The 15,590-nt window shown below is 51.0% G+C and overlaps 2 protein-coding genes across 4 annotated transcripts in view; one reads left to right on the top strand and one right to left on the bottom strand.

Annotated features, from left to right (window-relative positions):
* Window positions 1-3,746: 3,746 nt before the first annotated feature.
* Window positions 3,747-10,138, bottom strand: DDX28 (DEAD-box helicase 28). 3 transcript variants are annotated; one of them, XR_003791486.1, is made up of 2 exons: window positions 8,361-10,118; window positions 3,747-4,154 (listed from the first exon to the last, which is right to left on the bottom strand). XR_003791486.1 is itself a non-coding variant. In XM_029208370.1 (1 exon), exon 1 carries the CDS (start codon window positions 10,116-10,118, stop codon window positions 8,523-8,525), a length of 1,596 nt encoding a protein of 531 aa, XP_029064203.1. In that variant the 5' UTR covers window positions 10,119-10,138; the 3' UTR covers window positions 8,268-8,522. The 3 variants fall into 3 exon arrangements, 1 of the variants encoding a protein (XP_029064203.1); XR_003791487.1 differs by lacking the exon at window positions 3,747-4,154 and adding an exon at window positions 6,051-6,108; XM_029208370.1 differs by lacking the exon at window positions 3,747-4,154 and having other exon boundaries at window positions 8,268-10,138.
* Window positions 10,139-10,159: 21 nt separating this feature from the next.
* The window catches only part of DUS2 (dihydrouridine synthase 2), a 41,316-nt gene continuing 35,885 nt past the window's right edge, over window positions 10,160-15,590 (top strand). Inside the window, exons 1-2 of the mRNA XM_029208340.1 lie at window positions 10,160-10,266; window positions 12,093-12,169. The gene's annotated coding sequence lies outside the window, so the exon portion shown is untranslated. The remainder of the gene's footprint in view (window positions 10,267-12,092; window positions 12,170-15,590) is intronic.

Here is a 15,590-nt window from a genome sequence, read left to right as displayed (position 1 = left end):
TTCTCTTCTTGGGCGTCTGAACCAGCATTCCCTGAAAGATCCCCAGGTGGTACTCAGTGGGTCAGGATCTGGATTGAGGTGAGCTACACAGAGGGAACCGAGCCACCCACTGTCTTCTTCCAGTGCTGAGCCAAGCCACCTGTGTTTCCTCAGGCCAATGCCAACAGGTCTTCCTTGAGTATCCGGTGTCTAAACTGCAGGGTCCCCCACCAAACCCCAGTATTGGGAGCCTGCACCACAGACCCCACCACGGAGAAGGACACTCACGCTGATTCCATTTCTAAAGCATTTATTTTCACGAAATGTTTGTGCTCGCATGCAAGGAAACTTTGTGGGGTATCTGTGGCTGCCAAAGTGACATCTGGCAGGATTAACTGGATCACCAGAGCCAAATAATGAGGACTGGGAAGGCAGCAATAACTGTGGGGCCTGGGCCCATGTGGGGGCAAGATTTTGAGAATGACCACTTAGGTGACAAAATGGGATTCCCACGAACCGCAGCTCTGGTTAGTTTCTGGTCTGGAGCCAGATCCTCTCTCTGATGCAGACGTGGGAGGACGGAGCGGCAAGAGCTGCCCAGCTGCTCATCTGGGAACTCATCCTCCAAGGGACTCTGTCCCTCGTTCTCCTCCTGTACCTGGAGGCGGCAGTCAGCGGGCAGCACCTCTCACAGCACCCCCGCATACACCTGCTCAGACCATCTGCTCAGAGCTACTCTTTTGCCCAGCCCAGCATACCTGTTCCACCTGTCTGAAGACCTGCCACACGTTTCCTCGAAGCACACCCCAGAGCTCTTCCTCACTCCAGCCATGCCCCAGCAACTCCTCTATCAGTACCGGGTATATGGACACGTCCTCCAGCCCCTGTGGGAACCTGTGTGGCCACCAGCCAGCCAGCTATTGGGCCTCAGACCTGTTCCCTAGTCCTGAGTCAGAACCGAAGCCCTATGTGTCCAGGGTCCACTGAACTGCAGCCCTGGTCAGATGTGGAAAATGGAGACTTGGAGAGAGTAAATGATTCACTCCTGCTCTTCATCCTTCAGAGGAAGGCCCCCAAAAGCACCTCGACTATTCACCAAAAGTCATCGAATTGTACTGTTAAGATCTATGCCTTTCACTGAATGCAATTTTTGCCTCCATTTATAAAGAGAAGAAAAGCTTTTTAAGAACTGGGTTGACCCCCCTGCATGCACAGGCCCAACTGCAGGCAGAGAAGATGGTTAGCCCAGCCCAGACCTTGCTAAGAGTCTGCTCAGAGGCCGTGGGTCTGCTGGCACTGGATGGGCGCAGATGCTGGGCAGATGAGCTCTCTGTGGTGTTTGAGACAAATATGATGACCTAGAGTAGGGCCAAAAAGACAGAAGAGCCCAGGAAGCAGACCCTGGGGGAGGGGAGATACCAGTTGGGCCAGCACACCTGAGGCTATGGTCAAGGCCATGAGGACCACAGTGTGGTGGGCACAGTGGCTGTGAAAGCTCCACTGCTGCCCAGCCAGCCCGAGACAAGCCACGGTGAAGCACTCACTGGCCAGCCCCGTCATAATCTCCGCCAATCCCGATGAACTTGCATCCAATGACTGCCCTGATGTGGTCAAAGTGATCTGAAGAATGGAAAGTCAGCAGTGTGGGGCTTCCAGGGCAGGGGTGGGGGTGATGACTGGCCTCTGTTGATTCCCCTTTTTGCAGCCTGTAGGCCAAACAGGCCAGTTCCTTCATGGCCTGGCACCGAGAGTACCAACTAGAGGGCCCTGAGGTTTGATCTGAAGTGATCCCAGCTGGCTCTAGACTGGACTTCAGATTTGGAGTGGACCCCAGAGCCCCCTGTTTGGGCCATTTCCCACCCAAGATTCACCCTGCCTCCCAGTCTCCTTGAGAACCTGTGGGGGCGTCTTTCCCCGGGTGTGGAGGATGAGAGAGGAACAAGAGTACAACTGATGAAGACCCCAGAGACCTAAGGAGCTGTCCAGTCCCTTGGCCAGAGGTAGGGGCAGTGCGCTTTAGGAGCCCCTGCAGAGGCACAGATGGGCAGCGCCCGGGCTGTGTGTCTGACACTCCCACTGCTCCGAGGGGGCGCCCTAGGTTGCTCTCCCCCGCCTCTAACCTTCCTGTCCAAGCTGGGGTGCTTCTCTCAGAGGGCCACCTTCAGCCCGAGTCCTCCCGGGAGCACACGTCATCCCCATCTGCCTGCAGCCGGCCCTGCCCACCCCGAGGGCTGCGTGTGAGTGTCTCTGTGGCCACAGATGCTCTAGGCTCCCGGTTTCCCGGTACTGGGCCATGGTGGCTGGTGTGGGGGAAGAGATAGTTTCTGGAAATGGGAGGGGGGTAACCTTGTGAGCTCTGGATTCAGGAAGGGGCCCTCTGCCCCCGACCTTCTCTCTCCACCTACTCGACTCCCCAAACTGCATGACCATTCTCTGGGGACCTCAACCAGCACCTGGGAACTATCAGGAACCTCCCCCACTTCTGTCAGCCAGCCTCAGGAAAGAGCGCCCTCAGGAGTTGCTACACCTCCTCAGGGCCTGAATAGAGGGACTTTTGGGATGTGAACTGAACAACCTTCTGGGGAGAGTCAGCGACCCTTTTACTCAACAGAGCAGGAACCCAGTCAGCAGGCTATTTGAGTGGAAGGAAATGAAGTCATTTCCATGGCAGCAGAGCCCCCACCACAGCAACCTTCCTCCCAGAGCTGTTGGCTGACCTTCTGGCCAGGATCCCTCCTACCTCAGTGTGGAAGGCCCGGCCTCGTGGAGAAGTATAGATTCTGAGGAAAGACCTGGCACCTGGGTTCTGCTGCTACACTTGCCTTATCTCGTGGCCCTTGTGGCTCTAGCTTCCCCAGAAACCTCAAGGACTAAGTGCCTGTGCTTGCTCAGAGGCCGCACGCCATTCCCCATTTCCAGCCTCAGGCCCTCCCCCAGCTGCCTCCTCTAGGGACCCCCTCCCCCCAACACACACACACACACACACACACACACACACACACACACAGACACACACACACTGGGGATGTGCCTTCTCACAGAAGCTCAACCACTGAGATGCTTTAGGGACTGTGCCCAAACTCCTTCATCCCCAGCCTCTCAAGTTTTTGCTCTGATCCCTGGCACGCCCTGGAGCTGTTCCACCTTTGGAACCTTTCCTGGGTGGCAGGAGTGCCTAGCACAGGGGTAGTGACCTAAGTCTGAGCACTGGCGACCCTAGAAATCTGTTACACAAAAACATTTTATTGAGCAGTAAGTGACCCCACTGGGGACAGAAAGGGCTGGCAATAAAGGAGCATGTGAACCTCGGGGCAGGGTGCATGCTGCTTGACTCTCCATCCTGTTCTTGCTTCAGGGAGCAGGTCTTCCTGGGTCTCTCTGTCCTGCCTCCTGAGACCCCAGGCAGGAGGTTCTTTGGGAAGCCACAGATTGCTGCTTTCAGTTTCAAAAAGCCCAGCTCCCCCCTGGTTTGTGGTGGTGGCCACTGACAATGGCTCGGGGCGGGAGCCCATGTGGTAGACTGCTAAGGCTTCTCTGCACCCTGTCTGTGCTCCTGCATCCTCCTCGGCTCGCAGAGTGTAGACTTTTCTTTCTTCAGCTCACAAAGGGGCCCCTGAGGATTGAGCAGAGGAACGTCAGGTTTTCTTCCAGGCCAGCTTCAGCCCTGGGATGTTCAGGGCAGATTCTCATTCAAAACTCAGTTTCTGAGGCTCCTTGCTTACGGCCATTTAGTGTGGAAGGAGGCTCCTGGCTGAGGAAGGCTCAGGCAGAATGACTCAGGTTCAAATCTGTGGCAGTGGGCAGTGGGGGGGCGGGGGGGGTGGGGCGCTGCCTTAGGCAGTTAAACCATTGCCCTCTCTTCAGAATGGCTCAGCCAGAAAGATTCTGTGGAGTCCGCCTCCGGGCACCATGCTACAATCGACGGATTTTCGGTCTGGAGCAACTGAGATCTTTGTCGGACTCTTCCGGAGCGTGCTTTCTCTTGGGAGCACGTCTAGGGACTGGCTTCTCTGCTTCCACCTTTGCTGGCGAGGCCAAAGGAACATCCCCGTAGACCCGGTTGCCACCAACTAGGGAGTATGTCTCCCCGTGCCAGCCCAACTGCGTTTCTCCACACCCTCGGCAGAGGACATGGTAGTGACCAGGTGTAGGAGGAGAAACGGGAGCCACTGCTGCTGCAAAGAAAATCAGAACTGATCAGTCACTTCTGCTGTGCACAGTCTCCTGCCAGAACTTCCCTCTCTCATGTCTCTCCCAGTTTCTAGCTGAAGACCTTTAATCTACTTGACATCCAAAACACAGGCTTGGCCCATCACCTCTATGAGTCCCTAGAGAAGGGACACTGGCTGCAAAAGCAATCCCTAGAGCCTAGGGCTGCAGCAGATGAGGAAGTCTCTCCACCGTTTCCAGGGGAAACAGTAGAGCCCGAAAGTAATTGCAATCATGATCCTCTCCATCTCTCCCTTCCACAACAGAGAAAACATTTCTTGCAGTCTGTCACTTCTGAGGCTTTAATGGTCTGTCACTTCTGAGGCTTTAATGGAAATGTCTTTCAAGTTTTGGAAAAAAATAATCTAATATAAATTGGTTAAGAACCCCACCCACCTTGGCAACCCCTCTTGGGCCCCATTTATACTTCCTGTTTCAACCACACTGAACTCTAGCCCTCTGATACTTTTATGTAGATTAGAACAAGGCCAAATGCTGAGGCAGAGTGATCAGGACACTCAGAACCGGGTTCTGGGTACCAAGTCTAGGCTCACATCAACCCAGCCTCCTGGGACACCATCTCCTCAGCCCTCCAGTCTCATTAGCACTTCATCACCCCCCCTTGGTTCTTCCGGTCTTCCCATCAATATGGCACCACCTTCTCCCCTAGTACTCAGCAGCTGAGTATGGGATGTGTCTGAGGGGACCGATATAGACGTCTACATGACAGCACAGAGGTGCCTGGGTTTGAAGGGGCGGTTCTAGAGTGGCCCTCTTCCTCAAACTGCTCCATTTACCATTTGCCAACAAAATTCACTTGTCTTTTGCTAAGAGGCCAATCGGGAAAGGGTCTGAATGGAAGCATCCTGTAGCCCAAAGGGGAAGGCTACATTTATAAAGATCAGAACCGTCCTGCACACTTGTCCAGGGATGACCTTTCACTTGTCCTCAGCAGTGAGCACTGTGGGTCCCTGAAGGTGTCCCAGGTCACTGGTATTACTTACATCTGTGAAAGTGCTCAGGTGTATGTGGTGGGCAAGACCCACGGCAACATGTGCCAGCCAGGTGGGGTTGTGTGTACACCATATTGCTTGTAGAGATGCCCGGTCTGGGTGTACCTGCTGCACTGCCCACCCAGGGAACAGAGCACAGGTCAGAGTAAGTATAGACGATGCAGTCAGACATTCTCTCTCAGACAACAAAAGAGATTGGTATCTGGTGGAGAACTGGTAGGGAAGTTTCTCTGAGGGCAGCACTTTTGCATAGTTACCCTGCCATGGAAACTGTGAGAAGTTCTGTGAGGTCATCACTACCCAGTGAGGTCATAATAAGGAACCTGTGACTTGGGGGGCAGGCTTCAGGAGGAGGGGAAGTTTTGTGGAGGAGAACAGGGTAGAGGCAGAGGTACTCTGCCTGGCCCCTCACACCTGGGCCTCCCCACCCATGCCCTAGTCTAATAGACCACCCCATGTGGGGCGTGCCGGTGGGCTGGCACAGCCCCAGGATCCCCAGGAGGGCAAGAGAGACCCACATTCTGAGATTGGCTTGAGAGGCAAGATTAACGTAAGAGACAGCTAGGTTGTATGGCACTGACCCTAAGAGGCAGAGATTTGTGTGGCCTGGGGAATCAGGGAAGGCTCCTTGGCAGTGGGCCTGAAGGACAAGTGAGATTTGGACCCATGGGGGAGAGAGGGAAGACATCCCAGTTTGGAAGAATAAAAGCAAAGACACAGGGCTTCCCTGGTGGCGCAGTGGTTGAGAGTCCGCCTGCCGATGCGGGGGTCACGGGTTCGTGGCCCGGTCCGGCAAGATCCCACATGCCGCGGAGCCGCTGGGCCCGTGAGCCATGGCTGCTGAGCCTGCGCGTCCGGAGCCTGTGCTCCACAACGGGAGAGGCGACCACAGTGAGAGGCCCGCGTACTGCAAAAAAAAAAAAAGCAAAGACACACTTCTCTCAACCTTGTCCTGCCCCAAATATAAATTCATAGCACCCTCACATTTTTACAACTGAGGACTTAAAAAAACCAAGAGGTTAAGGGGCCTACCCAGTGTTACACAGGTAGTGGAGAGGTGTTCTGCTCAGTGGTTAGGTTCATGTCGGGGCTCCGGATTTATGGCTGATAGGAATGTGAGGACAAGCTCATGCCATTTCAAACATTTCCAAGTGATACTGAGAGAGATGTTAAAGGTGCAAAATGAGGGTGCTGAATGACCTCACAAAGTGGGAATGATAGGCCCATTTTAACATGAAATTGAAAACAAATTCATGACAAAAGGACATAATACAAAATGACAACATAATCATTACACTCCCCTCTCCCCTAGAAGTAAAAATCATTAGAATCCTTTCTCTCTCCACCATGAAAGAATGAGATAAAAGCTCAGCAGCAGCCCCCGTGAAAAACATGGTCAACAGTGTGAAGAGGTGTAACTAAGACGATTTGGTCCGACTCAGAGAAGGAAAGAGACAACTCTGCCCTTAGCCTGATCAGGCCCACAGGAAGGAACCACATTTGGGGCAGCCTTTGATAGTGTGGCAATGAGAGAGAACCTTCTTTAGGAGGGGACTCCCTGTTGCCGACCTTGAAAAAGCAAAGATGGGACATTCGTTTAATGGGGCTGTTGCAGAGGCGATGTGCCCAGGAGGTAGAGACTGCTTGGACTACCATTTTAGAGGTTGGGTCACCCTGGTGGAGAACCACAGCACCTTCTATTCCTAAACTGCTTGAATCAGCGGGTGCACGTTAGGACAGACGAAGTCAGGCCTCATTGGAGCAGACTGCCTTTGGGAGTGGTAGAATGTAAAATGTGAAGGGGAATGCTCTGGAGGAGGTTTGTCATGGCAGGTGGGCCAGCATGAGACCATTCAGATTCTCCAAGGCTCCAGAGATTACTTGGCTGGGAGCATCCCTCTGATGTGGTGGGGGGACTCCTACCTTAACAGGACCTGGCTGGGCATCTGGGGGAGGCAGAATAAATGGTTTATTAACTTACGAGAGCGAGAGACTCACCTGGGGGGTTCCACAAAAGCACTTAAAAAGACTTGTACCTAGATTCTTGAGCCAACCCTCAGAAAACTTATCTAGATCTGGAGTAGGGCTCAGGAAGCTGCACTTTTAATAAGCTTCCTGGGCAGTCCACCACAGTGGTCCATGGATAGAGTGACCAAATTATTGTGTATTCTCGGTTGCTCTTGGGAGTCAAAGTGGGCAATATTAAAAACTGCAGCAGGTATACATATAAACAGGGAATATTCAAGGCAAACAGAGGTGTATAGTTATTCTATGCATGAGTCAGATTTGAGAAAAGCTAGCCTGGTGGTTAAAGAACACAACCCTTAGGACAGACAGACCAGATTCTGTCCTACTTACTTGTGTGATTTTGACCAAGTTCTTTTATCCTTCTGACTGTTTCTTTATATGGAAAACAGCTATGGCTGTACATTTAGCACAATATTCTCTTTTGGCAAAAGTTGCTCTGGGTCCATTTGTGCTCTCTGCAACGTAATCCTTTCCAGTGCGCAAGCATTTTTAAGTTGTTTGGTGAAGTATTACACTTGACTTTTAACTGTTCATTACTTCGGGCAAAGCTTATGTAGTGCTGCAGAGACTAGAAGCTATGCAGAGATAGTGAGAGGATGTTATAAGCTTATTCTGCCGGTTTATAAAAAAGTTTAACCTTTTCTCCTCTTCCTCCACCTGCCACCAAGAGATGAGAAAGAAGGCAGAGCCTGGAAATGCACACCAAGCAATACTTCTGTGTCAGTTTGCCTTTTATTCCTCTGCCAGTACTTCCCAGAGAGATTTCACCAAAAGTGCCTAAGCTTGCCATGGCCATTGTTGTGAAGAAAGTTTCTCTCTATTGCTAGTCACATCCCCTTTTCCTTCTCCTGGGGGCTTAATGGATGTTTGGGGGCAGGAAATAAAATTTAAACTAAAACATCAATTGAAAGAGCCTTCGTCCTAAGTGTGGTAGTTTGGAGTGTGAATCTTCTCAGAGTCTAGTGAATTGTGCTCCAGTGGAAACTGTTATTAAGGGACACCCATAGAAACACTGCTTACTGTAAGAAATCATGACACAATACAGAGCCAAGATCGACTTTATTCTTCATGTGAAAGACTACAGAGAGCCATGCTTAGTAGTTCACCCTCCAGTGTTGGCCAGCAGCTTACCTTTTGAAGGCAGACAGCAGCCCGGGCCTTCAGAAGGTGACTAGGCAGCCCAGAGCACCCTACTGACAAGTGTGCTCAGCCATCCAGCACAGAGGGAAAGGTCCCTGTTATGGCATCATATATAAGCCTGCTGCAATAAGGTTTGCTGGTGCAAAGGCTGTCTCACTGAGGACCTAGTCCTGGAAGGCTTCTCCTCCGGCGAGCTGCCAGCTCAATCTTCTGAACCAGGCTCACGTCCCAGGGATGGGTCACAAAGCTGACGACAGTGCCTGGCACTTCGCTCCCCACCCGGCCCACCCTCCCTGCTCTGTGGATGTAGTCTTGCAGGGTGAGAGGGAAATCATAATTGATGACTAGCTCCACCTGGGTGCTGTCCAGGCCCCGAGAGGCGATGTCTGTGCAGAGAAGTATGTCTCGGGAGCCCTTCTGGAAGGACTGGAAGATGCCTGCTCTCATTGAGGCTGGCATCTGTCCCTGCAGTCTTAAGTGTTGGATTTTGTGGTCATCCAGAATATACCCCAGCCAGTTCACAGTGCTGGAGCAATTACAGAACACCAGAACACTTCCTGCGGGGCCAGTCCTATACGCTCTGTCACGCTGCTTGAGGATCGGCACCAACCCAGTCACCTTCTCTGTTCCCTTCAGTCTCATGAATGTCTGTCTGACATGAGGCATGATGCAGTGGAGCTTGTCACTGGTAACAGTGGTTAGAGAGTCTAAGCTGGCAACTTTACTCAGCAGCTGGCCTACACCTTCGGGAAATGTGGCCCCCACCAGCACTAACTGAGCTTTGGGATTGAAGGGGTCTTTTAAGTCAGCTGGGCCTTCTGCTATATGGCTCCCCTCCAAGATGTAATCCACCAGTTCCAGGAAGCTTTCATCCAACAGCGTGTCTGCCTCATCCAACACCAAGAAGGAGAGCTGCTCCAGGCTGATCAGTTGAGTTTTCAGGGCCTTCCACAGAGCCCCCGGAGTGGCCACTAGTATATCTGCTGGAGGATGTTTGGACAGTTGCAGCCTGATCCTACTCATGCCATGGCCTCCCCCTAACTCCCGCACCTGGAGGCCCAAGGAGCTGCCCAAAGGCTGGGCCACGGCCCGCACCTGTTCGGCTAATTCTCGAGAAGGCACAAGAACCAGGCCTCGAGGCGCAGGGATACGACAAGGGTCCAGGCTTGGCTGGCCCAAGAGCCGTTGAAGGAGAGGTAGTAAGTATCCAAGAGTTTTTCCACTGCCGGTTTCTGCGGCGCAGAGAATGTGGCGACCGCGGAGGAGTGGGGGAATGGTACTCGACTGCACGGTTGTGGGCCGAACAACTTCGGGAGCAGCCTCTTGTAGAGCGCTCAGAACGCGGCGCTCCAGACCCAGATCGGTGAAGCTGCCCTTGGGCGAGAGGTTCCGCAGCGCTGGAGCCTCATGTTGCGCGCGCTCGATGGAGAAATGGTCCCCGTGGGCGCGCCGATTCCTCCAGCCGCGCGAAGCGAGTGGCGCGGGCTCCCAAGGGCCCAGCGTGAGGCGAGCCGGCTGGTTCAACTCCGGTCGCCGCGCTGAGATCAGCAGCGACCCAGGTCGCACCAGCACCGGCCGCGGGGGGCTCCGCTGCCCGCTCTGCCGCTCTTCCTGCCGCCGCTGTAGAGCCCGCGGAATGCGCACCACGGGCAGGGGCTCGTTGGGACCGCGGACCGTCAGGTCCCGGCGAGGCGCCAGAAGCAACCGAGCCACGAGCGACAACAGCCCCGACCGCCGCGCTAGAGCCATACTCCCCTCGGTGCGGGAGAGGCGCACGACAGTGACGTCACGGGCGCGCCAAGGCCTCGCGGACGGTGGCTGGCGCGGCTCAGTAGGGCCCGCGGAATTGGCGAACTGTGTGGAAGGAGCGGGATCTGTAGAGCTCAGCAGCGGCGAGGTCTGTAGGTCCGAACAGGGGATGGTGACTCCAGGCCCCGGCCAACCTTGGGGAAGGGTGCGCGATGGAGGCAGGACCGGGGTCCGGCGATACGCGGCAATGGGGCCCTGGCATTACGAACCAGGAGGGCGGAGGGCTTGTGGCGATCCGATGTCCGATCCCTGCAACGCTCATTTGTCGCCCTCACAGCCCCTGTCATGACTTGGCCAGTTCGGGTCTCCTCCTGTAACTTTACAAGTATTTATTGAGAGTCTGAGTGAATGGTCAGGCCTGGGGGCCGAGGCCTGGGGGCCGAGACCAGGAGTCCGGAGTCGTAGATCCAGGCTCACCCTTCCCTTAGAGCTCCCCAGAGAGCTGAGGGCCCCGAGGGCAAGCTGATGGCCTTCAGCGTATCTTCTCTTCAGTCCAGAGAACTCATCGCTTGGTACTTTTCCCCTCTCTTTTCAGCTGAGGGTCATTCTCCCCTCCCTTGTCATCCTTTCCAGCTTCTCATCCTGAACCCACTGTTTTCTTGGCTAGTTCACCTCCACCGGCTTTCCAGTCAGATACCTCAGTTCCGTAAATAGCAGCGAGGAGGGTCCTGCTACAGATTTGTGGCTTGTCTCACAAAACCACGGTCAGGCAGAATATTTTACTTGAATTCAGTTGTTCAGGTTGCCCAAAAGCCTTACACTACTGGTACTTCTTGAACGGATCCCGAAAATGGGTGTCAGATCATTTCTGTAATTTCCAGTGCCTGGGGTAAGAGATAAGGTAAATGTGGATTAACCATCTGGGAAGTTCTTAACATCTGGAGAAAGAGTTTTACTTTCATTAGATACCGTTATAGAGATAAATACTATTAAATTTCAAATAGCATTTTGATACACGATAGACTTTCTGGAGAGTTACCTGTTAAGCCAGCAGAGGAGAGAGTTTTGAGTACTCATGGGTGAACAGAGTCATTGGATAGAGCAGTGGCTCTTGCCTGAGGGTGATTTTGCCCTCACCCTTCCCCCAGGACATTTGACAATGGCTGGAGACATTTTTCTTTGTCACATCCGGGGGGTGGGGTGGGGTGCTGCAGGCCTCTAGTGGGTAGAGGCCAGGATGCTACTACATATCGTACAAGGCATAGGACAGCCCTCCCCACCACCCCAAAGAATTATCTGGCCCCAAATGTCAGTAGTGTGCTATGGAGAAACCTTGGATAGAGGCTGAGGACTGAAGAGAAGCTGAGGTTGTCACATGTACTCTCACTTCAGGTGGTCAGTCACATTTGCCAGACTATTGTGTGGCCCTGCCCCTTTCCCAGAATCTGTAGCAGGCACACTGATGCCGTGGTTGTCATGTCCTTGGGATGAGAAAACCTTGGGGGCTCCTGAAAGTTATAAACACAGGAAGGAGTGATTTAGGAGGGTGACGTGGGAGAAGAGAACTTTAGGAAGAACAAAATTGTCCTCATGTGTTTGGGAAATGTGCCAGATGGAAAAGAGATGAGGTGTGCCATGGGGTGTACCATTCCAGAAGGCAGACTGGGACTGATGCTTGACTGGGAGTCAGATTCTGAATTTGATATAGACTGCTGTAGCAACTAGAAATGCCTAGATCTGTCTAGAGAGTGCTGGGTTTTCTGTCACTGCAAAGTTCATGTATAGGCTGATGACCAATGATTGGTGATATGATAGAGGGGAGTTGATATAAAGGATGCTCTAAGATATTGTGATTCTACACTGCTTTTACGATTCTTTCCCAGAACTCGGAGCTCCTCATTCGTTAGCTGAAGAGCTCCTTGGATGTCTGCTCTGACATGTTTCATCTGTTTACATGTGCCACTCATTTTTCAGGTACAAAACAAAGAATCGCTTTGCACAAAGCCAGAAGGGATACACTGAAAGAATTATCAGAAAAGAATAATACATAGGTATGTATTTGCATTGACTTTCTCCAAATATTTGAGACAGGGTAGCTGGTTAGTGGCTGCTTTCTCATGCTCGAGCCCTTACAATGTGATCACCTCAGAATGTAATAGGGATTGGAGCCTGTCTGAGCCTGTCTGTCTCTGCCCATGGCCCCTAGTTTCTTCTTGTCATTGCTTTAGTTACTGTGTAAGGCCCTTCTCTTTTCCTCCTGCTCACAGCAGACATTGAGTAACCTCTAGTTGTTACTGAGATGCATATTTCACAGTATAGTACTTTAGAAATGAGAAAGGTTTACTTATTGTGGAAACAAATGTAGGCTCCTGGGAGTGTTAGTGTCACTCGGTAATGTTTTTCCCAGGGCTGCCATGGTAACTGACGTTGCCTGCTTACTCCCTAAGGTTTGAGAAGAATTCTTCCTTGGATCTCAGGTGATAGTGGTACATTCCTTCATTCATTTATTCATTTAGTAAATATTTTCTGAGCACCATGTATGTGCCAGGTACTTTTCATATGGACAGTGAACAAAACAGACAAAATTCCTGCCCTAGTGAACTGTATATTCTGATTTAATTGGCTTGGGGTTAGGCCTGGCCATTGGTAGTTTTTAAAATCTCTCCAGATGATTCTAATGTACAGCTAGGTTTGAGAATCACAGTTATAAATGAAGCACTTTGGGAATTGCAAAGGCATTGCAGAAATAAAAAGTGGCTATTGGTATTCCTTCACTATTCCTGCATTTTCCTGCCTGCATCAGGACTGTTGTACAAGTGCTGATCATTTTCTTTTCAGCCCTTTTTGCTGTTTGCCTAGACCCTTTATCCCTCTTTCTAACCTATCACCCTACCTCCTTCCTGTCTTTCAACCTCCAGTCCATCATCTGTTTGGGATTTATCCTAAACTTGGTGGGAAGGCATTGCAGGGTATAAACAGAGAAGTGGTGTTAGCAGAGATGCCTTTTTCAGACACCATACTGGCTATTGTAAGAGAATGGATAGGAGGGGGCAGGAGTAGATTTGGGGAGACTCATTAGGAGACTGGCTTTGTGCACAGTGGTGGCCTTGCAGATGGAGTAAAGCAGGCAGGTTAGAGTCATATTTGGAAGGTTAGTGATGGCTTGGAGGTGAATAGGAGATAGTGATGAATTGGATGTGGGGAATGTGGGTTAAGGATGTGTAATTGGGTAAATGGAGGTGCTACTTACTGAAATGGGAAAATTTTTCTCCCCACATATTGACCTGATAAACACCTTCTCACCCTTTAGACCTTGAATCAGAGATTCTTTCTTGTTTTCTTTTATTATATTTTATTTTATTTCATTTTTATTTGGGCTGTGACGCCAGCTTGCAGGATCTTAGTTCCCCAACCAGGGATTGAACCCAGGCCCCCTGAACTGGAGGCACAGGGTCCTAACCACTGGACCACCGGGGAATTCCCAGCAGAGATTTTTTTCTTTCTTTTCTTTCTTTTTTTAATATAAGTTTTAATTAATTGATTAATTAATTTTTGGTTGCGTTGGGTCTTTGTTGCCGCGCGTGGGCTTTCTGTAGTTGCGGCAAGCAGGGGCTACTCTTCGTTGCGGTGCACGGGCTTCTCACTGCAGTGGCTTCTCTTGTTGCGGAGCACGGGCTCTATGCGTGCGGGCTTCAGTAGTTGTGGTGCGTGGGCTCAGTAGTGGTGGCTCGCGGGCTTAGTTGCTCTGCAGCATGTGGGATCTTCCCGGACCAGGGAGCAAACCCGTGTCTCCTGCATTGGCAGGCGGATTGTTTGTTTTTTTAAAACATCTTTATTGGAGTATAATTCCTTTACAATGGTGTGTTAGTTTCTGCTGTATAACAAAGTGAATCAGCTATATGCATGCGTATATCCCCATATCCCCTCCCTCTTGCGTCTCCCTCCCACCCTCCTGATCCTACCCCTCTAGGTGGTCACAAGGCACTGAGCTGATCTCCCTGTGCTATGCAGCTGCTTCCCACTTGCTAGCTATTTTACATTTGGTAGTATATATATGTCAATGCTACTCTCTTACTTCATCCCAGCTTACCCTTCCCCCTTCCCGTGTCCTCAAGTCCATTCTCTGTGTCTGCGTCTTTATTCCTGTCCTGCCCCTAGGTTCATTAGAACCATTTTTTTTTTTTTTTAGATTCCATATATATGTGTTAGCATACGGTATTTGTTTTTCTCTTTCTGACTTACTTCACTCTGTATGACAGGCTCTAGGTCTATCCACCTCGCTACAAATAACTCAGTTTCGTTTCTTTTTATGGCTGAGTAATATTCCATTGTATATATGTGCCACATCTTCTTTATCTATTCGTCTGTCGATGGACACTTAGGTTGCTTCCATGTCCTGGCTATTGTAAATAGTGCTGGCAGGCAGATTCTGAACCACTGCGCCACCAGGGAAGTCCCCAGAGATTATTTCTTAAGGGAGGCCCTCCTCAACCCCCATGAGTCTCTTTCCTGCTGACATAGACTCCCACAGCCTTATGTAACTGCTCCTTCATAGCACCATACACAGTTTTAATTTCATACATATTTGTAAGTCCCCTTTCTATAACATATTTGTAAGTATCCCTTTCATCATTTTATCTCTAGTGCCTACCAGTGCTTGACATATCTTAGGGGCTCAGTAAGTGTCTGTTGAATAAATAATTGGAGACAGAGGACAAGGCTTAGGAGGGAAGATCAAGGCTTTGTTTTCTACATGTTGAGTAGAAGATGCCCTTAAGACATCCCAGTGGGGATGTGTTTTGAGCAGTTGGTGTGAGGTTGGGATGCCTTTGGAGATGATCATGGCCACTATTTTAAACCATGGGAGTGAATAAATTTGTGAGGGAGGATGTGTGAAATTAGAAGGGAAGAGGGCCCACGACTAAGGAGCAACCTCAACCTGTGAGGGGAGGAGGTGAAACCAGCAAAAGAGACTGAAAAGCAGGGGTAGAGAAAAAAACTGGGAGAGTGTGTGGTCGACGAACCCAGGGAGGAGAGAGATCAAGGAAGAGGGGAGGCTCAACCATGCCATGTGCTGCTAGCAAAACAAGATTGAGGACAGGTCAGTGTCTCGTAGATTGAGCAACTTCGAGGTAATTGGTGACTTTAATCAGAGCAGTTTTGGGAGAGTGGCAGAGGGGGAGGCCAGGCCGGAGTAGGCTGAGGAGTAAAAAGTTAGTTAGCAAGCTTTGTGGTTTTTAGAGGGGACCATGTTTGCTTAGAATAAATAAATTAACAGTTATCTCTGGGACATGGGATTTTGATTTTCTTCGATTTACTCCTGTTGCTCTACCTTTAAAATATTTTTAGAATGTGACCACTTCTCACCACTTCCCCTGCTATCTCTCTGTCCTGAGCCACCATCATCTCTGACATCGGTGAGTGAAGAGCCTTCTAACTGATCTGCCTGTGTCTACCGTGGCCCCCACAGTC

The sequence above is a fragment of the Monodon monoceros genome, unplaced genomic scaffold (assembly GCF_005190385.1).
Source record: "Monodon monoceros isolate NGI ecotype Baffin Bay Population unplaced genomic scaffold, NGI_Narwhal_1 Super_Scaffold_10, whole genome shotgun sequence".
Classification (NCBI taxonomy): Eukaryota; Metazoa; Chordata; class Mammalia; order Artiodactyla; family Monodontidae; genus Monodon; species Monodon monoceros.
Note: the sequence above shows the minus strand (reverse complement) of the source record. Positions and strands in the feature narration are given on the sequence as shown.